Here is a 20,879-nt window from a genome sequence, read left to right on the forward strand (position 1 = left end):
TGATGTTGTGCCGACATTTTATCCTGCTCCATTATCTATCTAACCTTTCCCTCCCACAGAGCCATCCATTTTTCCTTCATTCATGTGCCTACCTAATAGTATCTTAAATGTCCCTAATGTATCTGAAGGTTAAGCAGGTTCATCATGTCTCTGAACACTCTAACAACCCTCTACAGATGTACTGTTGAAAGTCTCCTAACTGATTCCATCATGGTGTGGTGCGGCAAGTCGAATACAAAGGAACGTAAGAAGCTGCAGAGAGCAGTGGACTCAGCCCAGTACATCATGGGCACATCCCTCTGCGCCATCAAAAGTATCTACATGAGGTGCTGCCTCAAGAAGGAAACATCTATCATCAAAGATCCCCACCATCTGGGCCATGCCATCTTCTCTCAGCTACTGTTGGGCAGGAGGTACAGAAGCCTGAAGTCCCACACCACCAGGTTCAAGAACAGCTACTTCCCTTCAACCATTCACTTCTTGAACCAACCGGCACAACCTTAATCACGACCTCAGTATAGCAGCACTGTGACCACCTTTCACTGCAATGGATTTTGTTTTTGTTTTGTTTTAATTGTGTTCTTTTTTATATAGTTTTAATTTATTTCTTGTGAATGTTGTGTCTCTAATGCCATGTGCCTGTGATGCTGCTGCAAGTAAGTTTTTCATTGCACCTGTGACTTTGAGATTTTTTGTAAGGCTACACTATAATATGTGTAGTGATATAATAAATACTATTTCAAGACAGTAGAATTACCCAGGTTCAAATCCAGCCACTGTCTGTAAGGAGTTTGTACGTTCTCCCCATGACTGCATGGGTTTCCTCTGGGTGCTCCGGTTTCCTCCCACATTCCAAAGACGTACGGGTTAGGAAGTTGTGGGCATGCTATGCTGACGCCGGAAGCATGGCAACACTTGTGGGCTGCCCCCAGAACACTTCGCAAAAAGATGCATTTCGCTGTGTGTTTCAATGTACATGTGACCAATAAAGATCTTATCTCGATGACTGAGACTGAATTGAAGCACATTTCCTGTGCAATATTCACCTACTTCCTGCATTTCTGGCAAGAACTACTCTGCTCAGATTGGGAGAGATTAGTTTTATCATCAGTTCTACTTCCTTCACTCATTAAAGTGTGATTCTCCAGTAAAACAGTTTTCTGAGTGAACCGATCTTGTTTACTGTGCCCAGTACTACACCCAGTCATTCTCCCCACCTTACACCCAGCTCAGTAGCTATCACAGAGTTGCCAATGGTGACCGTTGTCTTCAACAACATTTTGCAGCTGAACTATAGGGAGTGGTTGGCCAGGCTAGGACTTTATTCCTTGGAGCATAGGAGATTGAGGGGTGACCTTATAGAGGTGTATAAAGTCATGAGGAGCCTAGGTAGGGTGAATGCACATAGTCTTGTTCCCAGGGAAAGGACATCAAAAACTAGAAGGCATAGGTTTAAGGTGAGAGGTGAAAGATTTAAAAAGGACCTGAGGGGCAACTTCTTCACACAGAGGGTGGTGCGTATATGGAATGAGCTGCCAGAAAAAGTGGTTGAGGCAGGTACAGTAACAACATTCAAAACATATTTGGATAAGTACATAGACAGGAGGGGTTTGGAGGGATATGGGCCAAATGCAGGCAAATGGGACTAGCTTGGTGGGCACCATGGTCGGCATGGACGAGTTGGGCCGAAGGGCCTGTTTCTGTGCTGTATGACTCCAAGCTAGTTAAATTTACAAAAATGAGACCATAAGACATAGGAGCAGAATTAGGCCATTTGGCCCATCGAGTCTGCTCCACCATTCGATCATGGCTGATTTATTTTTCTCTCTCAACCCCATTCTCCTGCCTTCTCCCCGAATTATTTCAATCTCTACTTGAAAGGATGATAAAACTGCAGATGTGTGGGGTAGAGAGCAGGAGAAGAAAGGTTAATTGGATAGCTCTCTTCACAAGCCAACACTAACACAATTTTTCCTCACCCCTCCTCCAAATGCCGTGATACACAGGGAGGTGACTGTCAGTAACCTGTGCAGACCAATCCATCAAAATGTCTCTGCCCCCTTCAGCTTGCTGCTCATGTTTGGAACTTGCATTTATGCCCATAACAAAATATTCTGTCAAATTAAGAAGCATCAACATCATTCCTTCTTATAACAGAAACAGAGAATGCTGGAGGCACTAAGTAGGTCAGGCAACATCAGTGGGGAGAGAAACAGACTCCATCTGTCAGGTCGAGGACATTTCATTAGACCTGACAACATGAGAAGACAAGTACATTTTAAGTTGTAGACAGCGGTAGTTGGAGAGAACAGAAGGTATGTCTGTGCACACCAAAATTGCCAAAGTAACAATTACTTTATAAACCAGAAGTTGAAAAAATATGCAAAGTCAATTTGAAACAAAAAATAAAGGTTGAAACACAGATACAGCTATGTCTGTGAAGACAGGAAAAGTAGGACGGTGTTAGTTAAAATTACTCAACTCAGTACTAAGTCTGAGGGTTGTAATATGCCTGATTGGAAGATGAGGATCGGTTCCTTCAGCTTACATTGATTATTATTAGAGCAACGTATGAGGCTAAAGAGAGAGACATCAGATTGGGAATGGGGTAAAGAATTAAAATGACAGGAGACTGGAAGGTCATTATCATCCTTGTGGATGGAACAGAGCTGTTCTGCAAAGCAATCACTCAATCTGCTTTTGGTTTCTCCACTGTAGAGGAGAGCACATTGTGAGGCCCAAAGCCAATTCACTAAACTGAGAGAAGTGCAAGTGACTCACTGCCTCATCTGGATGATGGAAATGGATGAGGTAAAAGGGAGGATGTTAATCTCCCCCCAGTTGCCATGTAAAAAGAGTGGTTGCCGAAGCTGCTAGAGTGGGCCTGGAAGCCACGCAATGAACAGTTCCCTCGAAGGGCCACCCTATTACAGACATTCCCTCTGCTCTCTCCACCTTCCCCTCACTGTAACTTAAAATACACAACAGTCTAAGGATGTCACATTTAAAGTAACTGTTTTTGGTGTTCCGTTACAAGTAGTGTAGTAAGAGAAGCAGGACTATGCTGTTCTGCCCCTTGGGTCTGCTTCACCATTCAAAAACATCACAGCTAATCTTTTACCTTAGTGCCATTTTCCTGAAAAAACCCATATCCCTTGATTCACTTAGTATTCAAAAACCTATTGATCTCTGTCTTGAATGTACACAGTGACTGATTCTCCACACAACTGCCTTGTACAGTGAATTCCAACTCTTTGTTATCCACTGGGTGAAGAATTTTCTTCTCATCTCAATCAACTCTTCAACCATTTGATATAAGTATAAACAAACAATATGTAGCAGTTATTCCCAAAGGAGATTATAATTGGCAATGAAGTAAAAATTCTGCTGTGAAGAGTTACTGCTTAGAATTATTTACGTGCAGACCCAAAACATTTATGTGGCAATCCTTTGCCCAGAGAATTCCCAAAGATATTGACCCCTTTCAAATCTGCAGGTTAACCGAACTATGGGAGGTGGAGAGAAAGACCATATCTATACAAGAGAGAGTTATGTAAGCTTTCCAGTTGAACATGCACAAAAGTTACAGGGAAACCAAACTTTGCAAGAAATAGAGGGGGAAAGATGGAAGGTGGGGACCCTTGTTAAAGATGAAGTGCAGTCACTGGCTCAGCTGCAGGCAGAAAAGGAAATTAATATCAAAGGCTAAATGCATCCAAAATCTTGAACATCATGAAACCTACTTGTAGAAATAATATATGTAATTCTCCTTGGAAAGACTTGGAAACTGACATCATAAGGACTCTATTTGCTGTTTATTTTAATGTTGTAATAGTTCTTTCATATTTTGTTTGTTCACTAAAATTACTTGTCTGCCAGAGAGAATCTTTGCCAGTACTCTAATAAAATGCAGCTTTTAAATGAACCTTTAGAGATTGTTTATCACACTCAAATCATTACACTTTGGAAATAACCTCCAGCCATCCTTTCCCAAAGGGAACCTTCACGTGCTGGCAGCACTTGCTGGAAATTTGCTATGTACCATTTCTGATGTAAGTATGCAGTTGTAAAATTACTGCTCATATGAAATACAAAAAAAGCTAGTTCAAAATAAAAGCACATACAAAGAGAAAAAGAATGTTAGCTCTTGTTATTATTTCTGCACTTCAGGTATCAATGGGAGATTGTTAAAACAAAGAAAGGAGCCAAACAGTTGCGAATCTACAGCAACCTTGATAAATAAATAATTAGCTCCAAGTTGATGTCAGGGCCTATTCGTGGGTCCCAGGTCATGTGGTAAACTATTCCATCCTTCAGGTAATGTGCCCCTATCTTGCAAGTGCTGCTAACCTATGTATTCATTAAAGAAAAAAACTTCTCTCGCCCTCTACCTGCATTAGTGGTTTTCCATCATTAGCCTCCTTTACAAGAACCTTGCCTGGCAGATCCTTGACCCTCTCTCCTTATCTTCTCTCTCCTCTCATTTTCCAGAACCAGAAAAAGTCAAAAGCCAATTGCAAACATCATCAGTGACTGCAGCTATGGTACATTAACTTTCTTTATGCTCCTCAGTTTTCTGCACCTGTTGATCTGATCAGGCATAGCTCCAAAATGACAGTTCTTTGGTTCACTGGCTTTATTCCATGATTAGATAACCAATTATATTCACTGCAGCTTTAGAATTCCCTTTACTGAGCCCTTGTTTTTCCATTTTGGACCATCCATTTTCTTCACCTACACATTGGCCCCCAGTCAACCCCTTTCTTACTACAATTAAGCAAATTGTTATTTCTGCATTTAAGATAATTTTCACCCTGGGACAAGCTGAGCATTGCTCATTAAAATGCCAGACAATGTTATTTGATAAATTTATTTCAGATCCCAGAATAACTTACTCCAAGTAACACTGTGCCCTTGAACATCAACTAGTAACCATGACTCGGATGGTGCTTAACACAGCCCACACTTCACATTCACTCCCTGTGGGTCATGGCCACACTGACATTTTGTCAGTCCAAAAGGAGCTGGAGGCCTCATCCCAGGACCAGAGCAGTCCACAAGCAGTGAATCAGCCTCCGGTGGTGAATCCTGATGCTCTGCCGATGAGCCTCGATGGCTCATGTTGTCAAAAGCATTTTCAACTATTTCTAAATGTCTCTGATAATCACAGTCATTTAAAAACACTTGAAATAAATTTAAATAATTAAAAAGGACAACACTTTCTATCCCATCCAGTGACCCCACTCAAATCAATGCAGCTGGCTGCATCTGCCAGCCATTGCTGTCTAGAGCTGAGGGGTCAGATATATGTCAAGTACCACAACAGAGCAGCAGTTCAAATATATTCCCATATTTTCTTGCAACCTATAAGGAGGCTATTTCAGCTTATTGGGTTAACACCAGCTCACAGAGCAATCCCATTCCCCCATTAATGTTCCCTATCATCAATTCTTTCCTTATTCTCATCAACTTCCTCAGATTCTTTCATTCACCTGGAGGTAATATACAGTAATTAATTAATCTCCTAACCCACATGTCTTTAGGATGTGGGAGGAAATGGGATGAATCCCATGGGAGAAGGTGGAAACTCCACACAAACAGCACCTGAGGTCAGGATTGAACCTGGGTCGCTTGTGCTGTGAGGCAGCAGCTCTGCTAGCTGTGTCACTGTCTCCATATCTGTGCTGGTATCTGATATCCAGTGTATTTCATACTTCTGTGCCCAGGTGCTGGTCAAGAACTTCTTGCTAAAGGAAAACGTATTTTGGGCAAATATATTTTTAAAATTCCTCAGTTTGGGTGATGCATACCCTAGGCTGGTGGCAGAGTATTAACTTGGCATCAATTTTTATCACTGGGGTTATGGGCTGGTTTGTTACCTAGATTAAGACCAAGTACTATAAGGCAGTTTTGGCACTCAATTGTAAACCACTGAAAGAAATGACTTCATTGTTGATATTGCCAATGCTCGGTTATTTTGAGGAATATAATAAAATGTCCCTTATGAATTAACATCCCTAGTAATTCACTGCACTGTTTGTGAGCTGACAGATGGTGCAGCAGGACCTTAGTTTGTATTTTGCATTTGTTTATTTGCATGGAGAAAACAATTTTTCCACATCTGGGCTTCATAAAAGTCAAAAATTCAACAATAAAAAATAAAACAAAGATGTCATCTGCAATGTCACATGTGATTATTTCCCCCCAGTTAACTCTTATTTTGGGCTCAGTAATGTAAAGGAGTAGTTAGGCCACAGGCTTAGAATGGGAAGTCATGGTTGCCTGGCAATTCTTTTGCACCTGAAATGGTGCCATGGAATGGCCGTGTTTAGGAGGAGGAATACCCCAGTAACAGTGTTGAACTGGTTGGTGGTAGGAAGGTTTGGTATTATGTGATATAATGCTGCGATGATCATGGTAGGAAGGAGGAGACTGGCCTGGCCTATGGGGAGGAAGATTGTGGGTGGTGGGAAGAGCTTGGTGGCATGCTAGAAGGGGATAAGATTGGGGATGAAAGTCAATATCAAGATCATGGTGATCATGGATTGTTGGCAGTGATATCAGAGGGGGAAATCACAATAGTGGGGTGAAGACATAGATCAGCAAATCAATGCCGGGGGTGTTTGTGGGTTAGCCCAAGGGTTAAGATAGGTTTTCGCTTACTTTGCTAGCAACCTACATTAACGCTACAACATTAAGGTCATGTTGCCTCATGAATGCCTAATAATAGGCCTCCGCAGAACAATGTGGTCGATGTTCTTCTACATGCTCCAGTAGGATCATCACACTATGAAGGACATCATTACATGTGTCCCCAATGAGGACACCATGTCAGGGTCGCAAGGTGACTCACAGCAAGGAGATGCTGGTTGAATTTTCCTGATTAGTGTGATTTGATCTGGAAATGTTTTCTTACATGAATCTGGACAAAATCAATTTTTTATCCCCTAACCTAAAAACACAAAAGCTATGTGATCATATTCATTAGTGAACCTTGTTTATCTTTGCCTTTTCTCCATGCACTATTATTAGTTAGTTTCCAGGATACATTAACAACTTAGCTCAATCTAACATCTATAGACAACATTTGTGGATGATATTTGTAGTGGGAAACATTCCCCCACCCACTTAGCCCTTCCCCCGTCAACTCCGTCCAGACCTATCCATATGACACTGGATAAAACCTCCTCCTCACAGATGTCCAGCATTACCACACTGGTTGCTGAGTCTGCACACTAGATGGAGGGATTCCTTTGGGAACAAGGGTCCTTCAGCTTTTGGTTTGCAGGCTGTTTACCACTGTTTGATTTTAAATTGTCCATTTTTGGGGGCTGTGAAAGCATTTTTGATACAAAAGCAAAGTTCTGGAGATGTTTTCAGCAGTTAGGCCACATAGTTCTCTGTGAAGAAAGGTGAAACACTAACAATACTTTTCTCTCTCCCAAATTTGCTTGACCTGAGAAACAAAAGGAAGGAAAGAAAAGGGAAAAAAAGGAAAGGAATAGGACAGAGAAAGTTTTGTTTTCATATATTTCATGTGCTAGGCATGACCCAAAGCACGTTATAGAAAACATAACAGATGTAGTTCTTATTGCAATATATAAAAAAATGCTGCTTAAATACCGTATGGTGCCAAAAACAGAAATGAAAATGATCAAATAATTACTTATAATGGTGTTGTTTGACAGATAAACATGAATCGGAATTTGCCTTATCATCTTCAAAATAGTGAAATAGCTTGTTTTACAGTCACCTGAGAGGTGACTAGAGGCTTAGTTTAATGGTTCATCTAACAGCACGGTACTCTCTCAGTACCGCCTTGGCCTGCCAGTCTGGTTTCTGAGTTCAGTTTTCTGTAATTTGAATTGAATCCATAACCTTCTGACCTAGTGTGCTATTACCAAATCAAAGCTAAAACCTACTTTCAAAAATCTTTAACAAATTATGAATACATTTTTGATTTTGCGTTAACAAATGGAAATGAACTTAATTCTTGTGTGGAATAGAAGTAAACTCACCTTCCACTTCATGCCCTACTCTCAACTGTTATAGTCACACATATTTTCTACACACTTGCAAAACAATGAAGCAACCAAGCACATAAACACTTGCACCATCTGCTCTTCAGTCCTGGTGGTGCTTTAGATTGCACAAGATGCTTTTGTATACAGATGCAGGGTCTTTTCAGCACATGCCTTTTGAAATATTAGTTCATTACTATAATCATCATTCTTAGCCAAATGAGTTGCTAGAATGAATCATAAGTGTTTGTATGTACAGTGACAGATGTTGACAGATTGACTTCAGAGAACTGTAGTTAATTTGTAAATGGATCAATAAATAACTTTATGTTTACAGTGACCAGAGCAACTTTTTCTCTCAGTAATCTGGACGATCTCCATGCATGCATTTTTTACATGTATCCAGTAACATTGTGACGGCTCCCAAGGACTTAACATGCACATTTTTCTTTTATTAGGACATTTTTGAAAACATGAGATCTAAGTGACAATGATTTTACTGCGATGATGATTTATTACATTGTCATTAAGGTGCCATAAGAAATGTAATCTTTATTCATATCTTTGATGGAGACAGTTCTAAACTTATAAATCCCACTCCAGAACTGCTTAACCTGCAATAACTACTAAGGATAAGCTTTGGCCTCCCAGCACTCGCTAAAAGCTGCAATGTCCAATCTTGCAATAATTTGCAAGAGTAAAGAATTTAATTAACTTATCGGAGTCCTTACTTAGCTTATGCCCAGAGGCAGGACTCACTGAGGTGAAAGGAGAGAGTGGCAGGACACTGTGAGTGTAAAGGAATGCAACCACTTAAAGTCACGTAGCTTCATAAGGGAGAGATATTTTTTACATCTGAATGTTCTCTTTGAAAAATTGTCAGCCTATACAAATGTACCAGTCCAAAAGAAGTAACACTAAATATGAAATGAAGACAAATCCAGTGTGGACACAAGAAGCCAAATGAGTGTTTAATTAATGGAGCAGGCTGTGGGGCATGTAACTGTGTGACATAAATATATGACACATGCACACCTGTACAGAGTAATTGATGAGATTGGAATAAACAAGATGCATCTGCCTTAGCAGTTTTCCATGTCTCTTAATGATTGATTATATTACTGGCACCACACGCCATTTAAAAAATAATCCACGCGTACTTTATAAATTGGTGATTAGAATATAAGGAACACACATGTGTGAAGAAAGAAAAGCAGGCTTTATGTCAAGGACGAAGATTTATCTGCAAGCTGAAAGCATTGGTAACCACAGTGGCAGTTTGAGGTGCTGGCAGTGCTGCTGAGGAGAGAATAGCTAATCCTGAATGTGAGCAACTTATATTGATCGAGTACCCTTAACATTGTGGAATGTTTCAAGTTGCTTCACATGAGCATAATCAACAAAATTTAATATACAAGGAGAAAGTAGTGCAGATGACCAAAAATTTGGTGAAAAAAGTTGGTTTAAAAGAGAATTTGAGAGGAATCTGAAAATTCATAAAACTAAAAAATAACACTAATTCCAATGATCAGTCAATATTATTAACCAAAAAGGTTGAATCTTTATAATCAGGTAGCTTCCTTCTCCAAATAAAATTTGGGCAATAGTTTTATTTTGTTTGCCAGTTGGAAAGTAAAAGATGTCAAATGCTAAATCAAAAGAATGAAACTCTTCATCTAGCTTATTTAGAGTTAGATGATTTATAGAAAACAGACATGATAAAGCAGGATACCCAATATTTTGAACTAGAAGATAAAATCCATATGTCACGATGTGAGAGGGCCATGAATGATGAAAAAGCTTTTGGCTGTGCACCACCACAAGCAGCCTCACTCACAATTTCCTGTACAAGCTTCTCCACCATCTGCTGCTGCTTTTCCTCTTGGCTGCTGTGTTTCAAACTATGGGAGGTTCTATGAAGGTTACTCTCCCATTGATGCAACAAAACTGCCACCTCATTAGTCTTAATTCACTGGTAAGGAAGATGGCTCCTAATCTTTGAGACTGCTGAAGCCCATTATAAAGAAGCAAGAAAGCAAAAATACTTACAAATCAGTGAGCTAATTATACTGCACATTTAAAGAAACACTTCCTTTGCTTTTAAGGAGCATGTGAGATAAGTTTGGTTTCCAGTTTTGTTTTCAACACTCTAGCCATGGAATATCAGCAATTAACTTACAATATATTCAGTTAGAATTACTATTTAATGAGCCTATTGTTAAATCAACCACTTATGTTCTAAGTATATGTTGTCAGTCTGTTGTCATTAAATGAAACCATGTGCTTAAGTAGTCTAATGCATCCTCTCAGCATTTATTGATATTGTCATAAAATGTCCCAGTCCCAAAAGGTCATGAATTTCATACATTTTAATTTATTAAAGACAAAGCTATTAAATAATCATAATTAAAGAATGAACCAATCCTAAGTGACAATATTGTGAAAATAATTTCTTGGAATGTTAACAGACAAGTAAACACATACACATTGTCTGCTTTTAAATAATGAAACTGCATCTCTTATAAGACACCAGTTAATTAATAATCTTCAAGCACATATTTATATTAGTTAATAACAACATTCCAAAACAACCTGTTTCCTTTAAATCAGTCTTACTTAATCATACTGCTTGTAATTAACCAGGAAAATTATGAGGCCCACGGTGGGGGTGTCACAGACAAGAGGGCATAGGTTTGTGGTGAGAGCTAAGAGGTTTAAGATAAGGTAAGATAAGATCTTTATTAGTCACATGTACATCAAAACACACAGTGAAATACATCTTTTGCATGGAATGTTCTGGGGGCAAGTGTCGCCATGCTTCCTGCGCCAAAACAGCATGCCCACAACTTCCTAAACCATATGTCTTTGGAATGTGGGAGGAAGCTAGAGCACCCAGAAGAAACCCACACAGACACAGGGAGAACGTACAAACTCCTTACAGACAGTGACCGGAATTGAACCCGGGTCACTGGCTAGAGGGGATCTCAGGGGAATTTTTTTCACATAGAGGGTGCTTGGAGTATTGAATGCATTTCTTGAGGAGGTGGTGGAGGCAGGTATCCTCATAATATTTAAGAAGAATTTAGACAAGTAGTTGAGTTGCCAAGGCATAAAAGGCTTGGGACCTAATAAAGGTAAATGGAATTAGTGTATTACATACAATGGCCAGCATAAGCAAGGTGGGCAACAGGGGCTCTTTCTCTGTGACTATGACTCTGTAACTCTCTCTGTCCATTTTTCCTTCTAACTGTGTACATTTGGAAAATCCAGCTTAGTAAGTATGTCTTAGAATATTAAACAAATTCAACATAAGAAAAACACACACACACAAATTGGGGAAATTAAGTCCAGAATCATCACACATCAATGGTAAATACACTTACCCTGTACAATGATGGATGCTGAGGACTGGATGGAATCTTGATTATTACTGGCATGACAGATGAACTGGCCGTGGTCCTGGAGGGTGACATTCCGAATAAACAGACCACCTGAAGAAGTGGTGTTGTACCTGGAGTGTGTGGGGAGCAGCTCTCCATTCCCTTTAGTCCATGTAACTCGGGGCTGGGGATGCCCAGTGGCACTGCACTCCAGAGTGATACTTGATCCAACCAGAACCTCAGTGTTCTGTGGCTGAATCACGAAACTTGGCTTGGCTGGATCAGAAATTTGAGACAAGTTAAAACATTCGTTTTAAATATTCTTATTTGTAGTTCTTTATTTCTTAAACACAGAACTAAGTAGACAAAGTGTACCATCTTTTAGGACTAATGAGTTAGGGCTGGATCTTCACTACAGTCTTAATGTCATTGGTATATATTTCAGTGAGGCTATTGCTGGAGCAGTTGAAGAGGTTTTAAGGAAATCAAGGTTTATGGAGTTGGACACAAAAATAGCGCTGAGATGACAGCTCAGCCATGATCTTGTAAATATCAAAAAGATTGCCTTAATGGGACTCTTATTGAAGTAGTATTTAACCAGTTAATTACCTTGAAATGTTCATTTTAAATACTTTTCTTGATGGAGGTCATGTTGATAAGAAGAAAATTCAGAATGAAATCAGGCAGGTGGGAATATGAGAAATCATGACTGTATCAATACGGTAAGAGAAGAGAAATTGAGAACATGATAGCTGAAAATTCAATAAGATAGCGTAACATTTTCAAGAGCTGGGTATTAGTCTTAACTCAAAAATCAATGGGCATCAGTTTGCTTAGACAATGCACAATGGTAAGTGGTAGAATAGTCTCCCATGTGCCTGTCCATGGAGGCCACTTGGCACACAGCTGTGAAATCGATTGAATTCAGTGGAAGATGAGGCTGCTCCAGGGCAAGTTAGACAGCCTGTCTGTAAGTAAGCCAGTGTTGTGTGGTCCTTCAATGAAGCAGTGAATGAGCTGGAATTCTTCATGTTATCTATATCCCAATAAGACTTTTTATGGGAAAAGATTTGGAATACTACAGCAGAGTGCTCCATTCACCATTGGAGTTGAGTGGTGCACAGTCCCTTTTACAATCTAGCACCCCTGTTCGACACTGTGTCAAATCAGCTGTGTTAATTGTAATGACTTGGAACAGCCACTTGAAGTGATCTTGCCATGGAAGCAGATTGCATGTTAAAATTTGTGCCTCCTGTGCAGCTCTGCAATTAATGTGGATTTTCTGCACCAAATTGCCCAGAAGTCATGAGAGGCATGATTCTTACTCATTTGGCATAATGATCCGCATAGACATCATATGTCAAAGGGCTGTTCCTGTGCTGTCCTACTCTGTCCTCTATGTTCTATATGAGGCATTGCACTTCAAACATATTAGAAAATTGTTCTTCCACAGTGCAACCCAAACCTGGAGTGGGTCCCTGGTTCACCTTTGTTTTTAGCATGTGTTTTAAGATGCAGTAGGAAGAAAATTCTTCCCCACTTGCAATCTATTAATTCTGGGTGGAACATCAAGAAAATATCCAGCTCTTGAGAATCCCTACTGTTTAACTATTTTAGTGGGTGTCAGGGTAATTAAAATTAACAGAAGCATTTTGACCCTAATGTGTATACTCCATTTGTGGCCTAACGAGAGTTTCATAAAGGTTCAAGATGAACGTTGTTCTTCAACTTTATGATTCTACTTATGAATCACAGAATCTCATATGCTTTGCTAACCACTATCTCAATATGCCTTGTCACTTTCAAACTTTTATGCAGATATAAACCTAGATCACTCTGCTCATTCACACCTTTTAGAAATGTGCAGCTTCGTTTATATTGTCTCCCATCGTTCTTCCTGCCAATGTTCATTTCTTCACACTTCTCTGTATTAAATTTCATCTGCCATTTGTTTGCTTACCCACGTGCTTTAGGGGTGATTATCAATATCAACTATAAATTTATCATGTAAAGTAGTGCAAGGATTACCTTTAAAGTCGAGCCACCGTTATAACAAAAATGTATTTATTAATCCTCTCTCATACTGCTTAGTCTTTCCCAACTGCAGATAAACAGATGAAAATCTTCTTGCCTGATTTCTATTTAATATTCTTTTCATTATGGGCTTATTGAAAATCTAAGAAATTATATGCCATCAGGTTGATCTATCTTGTATATAACATTTATGCAAAGAGGTATTTTGCTATGAAATTATTCAAATATTCCCTGATATTCAAAAATGACATTATTATTTATCCTCCAATGAAAATAGATGAAGCAGAACTGTAAAGAAATTAGGATCTGGAATGCTGATAAGACTTCCTATGGGTGTATGATTTTTACATCTTCTTCCTTCTCTCTGAGTAAACATTGCTTCATTCACACTAAAATTACAAGGATATGTATAAGATATGTATTTATACCATATGTTCAAAAGCACAAGAGGAACTGCGTCATAGTCAATCCAAATGCAACTATGTACATGCATTACCTGAATCTTTGGGAGAACTGTCATGTAAAACATTTACCAAATCTCATATAAGTATCTTTTCTTATTTTCATATTTGAATTTGAATACGAGCACTGGCATGTCAACAGCTTCATTTTAAGCAACCTCAGTTAGTCAGCTGTAGGTCCTTTGGTCACATTCTTGCCTCTAAGACAGAAGGCCTAGGTTGCATGCCCCACTCTAAAGACTCACGCAAAATTGTGCTGATGCTCCAGAGATGTGCTGTTAGATATCTTTTGGATGTGATGAGAAACCAAGACCCTATCTGCTCTCAAGTGGATGTTTAAGTTTCATGACACTGTTTTGTAGAAGATTGGGTCCTTAGCAACTTCACTAAAGCAAAACAGATTATCTGGTCATGATCACGTTGTTGCTTGGAGAAGTTTGCTGTGAGCCAACTGGCTGTTGCATTTCCTTTATTACAACAGTGACTACAGTACTCCATTGGTTATACATTGTTTTGGGACATCCTGAATGAAAGGTAAATGCAAGTTTTTCTTTCAAAAATACACATATTATTACTGAAGTTCAGCCCTCTGCAATTAATGAATTTTATTTTCTGGAAAAAATGGGCAGGTTTTAAGAGCATAATGTGAATTGTGAGCTGTGTAATAGCCTTCAGTTAAAACTCACTTTAGCTGTAACAAATTTCAGGTTTGTGGATACTCTGGAGTTAAGATACTGCCAAATATCTAATTACACAACAGTGTAATCCTCTAGCATAGCTGCAGTCATTGGTGCTAACATAGACATCTTTGTCATGAAATTCCATTGGGTTCCCTTAATTGCCTGCTTATATTCAGTGGACAATCTAAGGAATTCACAGAAAAAAAAAGTAAAATTCATTTAAGCCATTTCTTATTTATGCCAGATGATTGGGGATCACCATGGAAATTCATCAACCATTTTTTCCCTACTTGCCCTCATGAGTTTCTCTCATTTTTCCAAAGGCAGAAGAAAACAATTTGCTGTGATGAGGTCTGAAGAGCATTGTTAATTGTGTGTGTTTTACAGACAACAATTGAACTTATAAGGAACAGATGCAAATCACATCACACTTTGATTAAACTGATGTTTTTCTCAAAAATAAATAAGGACATACTGCTTTAAAGAACTATGGAGAGACAACTCATCCACATTCCATCAGGAAGTGATGTGCTGCAAGCTGGCTCATCTGACTTTAATATATATCTTCAATGCCTTCAGCTTTAGATTTTATTTCAAAATCAGTGCAAAGACACTAAACTTTAAAACTAAACTCTAGTTGAATCTTAAAACCAGTCCACAAAATAAATTAGTGACCCACAAAATATGATACAAGCTTTTCAAGCTGCAGCTGGTGTGAGAATGGAAATGAAAAATGGAAAACAGTGAACAATTACAAACAGAAAAGAAATAAAGAACATTCTAATGAGGATGGTTTCTTACTTGGAGTGCCAAAGTATCGGAGTACAACGCCTTGGGTTGTGGCTTCTCCCACTACATTTTTGGCCATGCACTGGTATGTCCCTTGGTCAGATTCCTGTGTGTTCTGGATCATTAAGGTGCCATCATCTAGTAGGTTCAAGCGAATGTCATTCTTCATGTGTAATTCATTGCTATGATAAAATAGAGATGGAAACAGTCAATACAGTCACAGTAAGTGAAAAAATAGCTCTCTTTGAGATCTTGTCTGCTTAGTACTCTGATGTTGTACGTAGTAATATAAATATATTGAAATGAAAATTTGTAGATGCTTTGACAGATTCCCAGTGTAATTTCAGTGAAGATGGTATGGAAGGCAAGCACAGAAACTAGGATCAAAATGCAGCTCAACATTGAAATTCACAATACTTATGAAAGATTGTCAATGTGAAATCTTAACTCTTCCTCCCTCCACAGCACTGGCTGGCTTGTTGAGCATTTCTCACACTTTACATTATATTTTGGTGTTAGACTTCAGTCAACTATTAGCATTCTAACAGCTCTCAAGTCATGGGCACAAGTGAGAGAGAGAGGTTAAGCAGGAAGGGAAGGGGGAGGATTCTTAAGACAGCAGGGATGAAGTCATTGGAGAATATGTCAAGCTGGGATTTCTGAAGCCAGAAAGGGATATAGGAGACCAGCCTTGTAATATTTTGATAATTGCATTGGGACACAAGATGTACACATTTCCCTGAGGGTTCCTTGAAAATTCCATTGAATGCAAAATTAATAATTAGGGAAACTCAATGGAATTTAATGGCAAAGATTTTCATGTTAGAAGTGGTAGATACAAGGATTCTGATTGCACTGTGGGGTTACATTATACATATCCAACAAGATAGTTATGTATTTTACAAGACAGAAACAGTTCAATTATGAACAAGTTTAGACTTCATGCTATTAGACTGAATTCCTATGCTACTGTTACATTGTTGTGCAGGCACTCCTATGGTTCTCCTATACAATCAGGGTCACAGTTGAATACACATATAAATATTTAGAGAACAGAATGCCTATAGTTAAAGATGCATTGCTCCATGTATTTTTATAAAAGGCAATAGTGAGATGTAGGCATTTTATCAATACACTTAATGAACAACAACTATCACCTGGTCTCGTAACTGGTTTTCAGAACTTTTCTGATCTTCTTAGGGTTTTGGTGATTAACTAACTCTTGGATTATTTGGTTCAACATTTCAGTTCAAAGAAAGATCTGTTTCTTTGCCGGACTTACTTTGTTTTGGTACTTTCGTATATGTGCACATTGTACCCTGTTATGTCAATGGAGCGGTCTTTGAAAATATTATCATGCTTTTCCAACAATGCATCAAGGTATGATTTATGAGGCATCAGGTTAGTTTGAATTGTCTCAGCAAGTCTTTCCCCACAAAAACTGACTTATTTTCATGATTTGATATAATAATGACTGCTATATTCATCTTCATTGTGTCTCAACATGCACTCCATTTGCCCAAGTATACCTAAAACCAGATCAGAGTAGGTTTTCTTTGCGAAAGCGCTTTTCATTAAAGGTCTCTGCCTGAATTTACTCAAGTGTTTGACTCATTATCACAGAGGAAAAATAAGATGTTCTAACAAATGATGGGTGGGGGAGAGATCAGATATGAGGGAAGGGGATCTCGTATGAGGGAGATTTGAAACAAGAACATGAGCAGGGATTTGGGGAATGGGGCTAGGGCTGATCAAAAGCCAGAATTCTTTAAATATGCTGTTAAGGAAAAACAATCTTGCCCTTCTCTCCTCCATGTTCACAGGGAACAAGAAACATAAGATCAGGATTATGCGCTTTGAATCTTAACAACAAAATGCTCATTATCCATTCTACCAGCAGAAACTGCCCTTCTTCAAATCATGCCATGGAATCCTTTGCATCCGTCTTAGAGGACAGGCAGAGAGTTGGTTAAATTTTATGCCCACATTACTCTATGAAAGTGTCAGCCTGGAATTTTATTCTCAAGCCTCTGAAAGAGGACTTGTGTCCACAATCTCCTATCTCAGAGGTAAGAGTGCTACCTAACTGAGCCACAGCAATATCAGTACAATTACACTGATGTACTGTCGATCCATGATTTGTATTTGCTGGGTATGTAGGGAACACTGGAATTAACTGAATGATGTACTTTAATGGAGAAGATTTCTGATAAATTATTTTGAAATTTTAAGCCATATTGAAAGTGGTAGCTGAACTTTTGAGATATTTCTTAGTTGCTTTTTATTCAATTTCTTTATATTTTAGAACTGGTGGTTACTGTTGAGATTCCACATGGAGCTCTCCTCAGTTACATCACAGTGTTCCCCTGCATTGCAAATGTTGATGAACAATTTGGACAAATATTCAAAGGACTTTAGACAAACAGCAATGGAGCTGAGATGTTTGGATGCACCACTATAATGGCCTCATTCTGCTCTGCAAGTTTCAGCCATTCTGTCTTCATGAATCAGGGTGACAAGAGAATGCTTTTCCCACTCATGATGTTATTAGAATTGAATCTTATGATCTCACTAAGGAAGTGTTTTATCTGATATTTAATTCCAAACTCTAATGAGTAGATCAACATAGCAGCATCATAAACATAGAAGGTTATGATGCCAGCTGGATCAAAGAATCACATTGGCTTTCTCTGCAGGAAGTTTGCCTGATCCTCTGTTACAATGTTAGGAATAATCAATGCAAATGCCAAAGAATCAATACTTCTGATTATGTCGCAGAAAACAAAGAAAAGATTTATCGTGTCATACACTTATACAGCACAGAAACAGGCCCTTCAGCCCAACTCATCCACGCCAACCAAGGATGCATTCCTGTGCTTGTCACATTTGCCTGCATTTGGCCCATTTCTCTCTAAACTTTTCCTATCCAAGGACCTGTCCAAATGTCTTTTAAACATTGTAATTGTACCTGTCTCTACCACTTCCTCACTCCATATACCAGCCACTCTCTGTGTAAAAAAACTGCCTCTCAGGTCCCCTTTAAATTTTTCCCCTCTCGCCTTAAATCTATGCCCTCTAGTTTTAGGCTCCCCTACCTTGGGAAAAAGACCACCTTATCATGATTTTATAAAGCTCTATAAGCTCACTCCTCAGCCTTCTTCATTCCATGGAATACAGTCCCAGCCCATCCAGTCTCTTCTCATAAGCTGTGCCTTCCAGTCCTGGCAGTATCCTTGTATAGAAAACATTCTCAGCAGTCTCATTTATCATTATTGCAAAAGAATGTTGTTGGTTAAGTTTCGTATTCTGTACTCACACTTTTCTTGGAGTCATAGTATCACACTGAACAGTCTGTTCTGACCATCAAGCACCCATTTGCATTAGTCCTATACTAATCCCATTTTATTTTCCCCACATTCCCATGAATTCCCCTCAGATTATATGACTCATTTACACACCAGGGGCAATTTACAGTGGCAAATTAACCTGTCAGCCTGCATATCTCTGGGATGGGGGGGGGGGGGTGATGTACGTTGCAGCTGTATAAAACTTTGGTTAGCCCCCTTTTGCAGTATCATGTTCAGTTTTGGTTACCACACTATAGGAAGGATGTGGACATCATTGAGAAGGTGCAGAAGAGGTTTACCAGCATTGGGTGTGTATTAGCTATAAGGAGAGGTTGGACAATCTGGATTGTTTTCTCTGGAGTGTCAGAACACCAAGGTTTGTTTCCTAAAACTAGACATTCTGCCAAATAAATAGACTAAGTAAATCTTTCTGTGGGACATGAATTTGGTTATCAGAATAGATGATGCGAAGAGCTAACCAGAGAAAGGTGATTCTGTAAATTAAGTACGTACTGTATGCTGTGGCTATGAAGAACTTCTATGAGGTGAAATAAAAGCAGCATGACAAACAGAGACATCCCACCTAAGCATTTTATATCAGATAATATACTGTCTGCACAGAAGGAAAATTAGTCAGCTTATGTGGTTCTGCTTTCTACAGTTTCTCATATTAATTGTTTTGTGACATCCTATATGCTTTTCAGTTTCTGTAGGAGACAATTATGTTGCATGTGTTTAATGGACAGAGCATTCATGTGTCAGTGCATTCTGAAATGTTATTAACTGATTTTGATTTAAAAATAACAATAGGCTTTACTTCAATATCCATACATAAAATCAGAAACTGAAGTTTAAATGTATGGATTCAGAGGACATGGTTACAATCTTGAGATCTTGTTGCATCAATGAAGACCATTGTGCACATAACAAGACACAGTATACTTTAAGTAAAAATGGTCACTGAGATGACTGCATGGATGCAGCAAGGCTGACTTATTATTCACTATATCATAGGAGTAAGAATTTTCAATTATTGAATATCATTAAAAATATTTTCCAGCACTTTGGCATATTTATAGTGATGATAATGTTCCATATGGAAAAATGAACCCCGTCAAGGCAGGTTGAAAATTCGAACAGTGATCAAAGGCATTCTGGAAATCTATTTTTGAATAGACACATGCACTTGCCTCATGTGGTGTACCAAAGGCACAGATCTTCTGCTTAAAAGCTGGCAGATCCATTCAGAGCCACTGATTTCTTTCTGTGTAACTGTGTGGAAATTTGGCACTTGCAAGCAAAGGTGGAATTTTCAAACTTCCTCTCGGCTGAATGCCTACACTTAGGACACTGCACTCCGCTGTAGATTCCCCACAAAAACTAGTGGAAGAATGCAAGCATCTGCTGATTTCCCAGCATGGAAAATGTGCCTACAGCTTGTGCCAGATTAGACCTGGTGCAAGTACAGTGGGCTTATTCATTTTAATGGGAAAAAACAACAGCGGGGAGGAAGGTAAATGTAAGGTAATTTTCTCATACTTGTTTTAATTGAGTTGATTTAAATGTATCCAAAAGTTTTTCATTGTTTTCCAGTGATTGCCATTTTAAATTTAATTTTTAAAAATCTGAAATTTTAGTATTGTAATATATGGAATATCAGAGATACAAAAAATCATTCTCTTTGACAGCTGGTATCTCAAATGGGGGAAAGTTAACCAGCTCTTAAGAGCCATTTCTGGGGACAGGGCTTCCTGCTCTTTACTGAGGAGGCCTAGCACTGCATAAGGCCTTGCTTGTCAGCTGGGGAATCGGCTTGAAGGCAGAAGACTACTTAGGGACTCTGCCAGGTAGGGGCAAGCATCAAGGGAAGGTGACTAGGAACTAAGGTGGCACACCAGCCAACGGAAGATAATAGCCATTGTATCTTTCAGTTTTGTTGTAATAATGTACAGATATTTCTTTGTCTAATGGAAGCATTTGCTCACTTTAAACTAACAGAGATATTAGAAGTTATTCTCCATTCAAATAGAAATAATTTCAAGGCTTTGACCTTAAAATTATTCCAGTTTTATAAAACATAGAACTGGTTATAGTTCAAAAAAGCCCTCATTACACAACTCATCAACAACATTATTAAAGATAACTTGCATGACCTCAACTTCTAAAA

At 38.8% G+C, this 20,879-nt stretch overlaps 1 protein-coding gene across 1 annotated transcript in view; it reads right to left on the reverse strand.

Moving 5' to 3' along the window:
• LOC127574005 (peroxidasin homolog) overlaps nt 1-20,879 on the reverse strand; it is a 256,921-nt gene that overhangs the window by 112,084 nt on the left and 123,958 nt on the right. Inside the window, exons 9-10 of the mRNA XM_052022598.1 lie at nt 15,378-15,547; nt 11,405-11,677 (exon numbers count right to left, since the gene is read on the reverse strand). Of these exons, the coding sequence (XP_051878558.1) occupies nt 11,405-11,677; nt 15,378-15,547 (443 nt within the window). The remainder of the gene's footprint in view (nt 1-11,404; nt 11,678-15,377; nt 15,548-20,879) is intronic.

Source organism: Pristis pectinata, chromosome 9 (genome assembly GCF_009764475.1).
Source record: "Pristis pectinata isolate sPriPec2 chromosome 9, sPriPec2.1.pri, whole genome shotgun sequence".
In the NCBI taxonomy this organism is placed as follows: Eukaryota; Metazoa; Chordata; class Chondrichthyes; order Rhinopristiformes; family Pristidae; genus Pristis; species Pristis pectinata.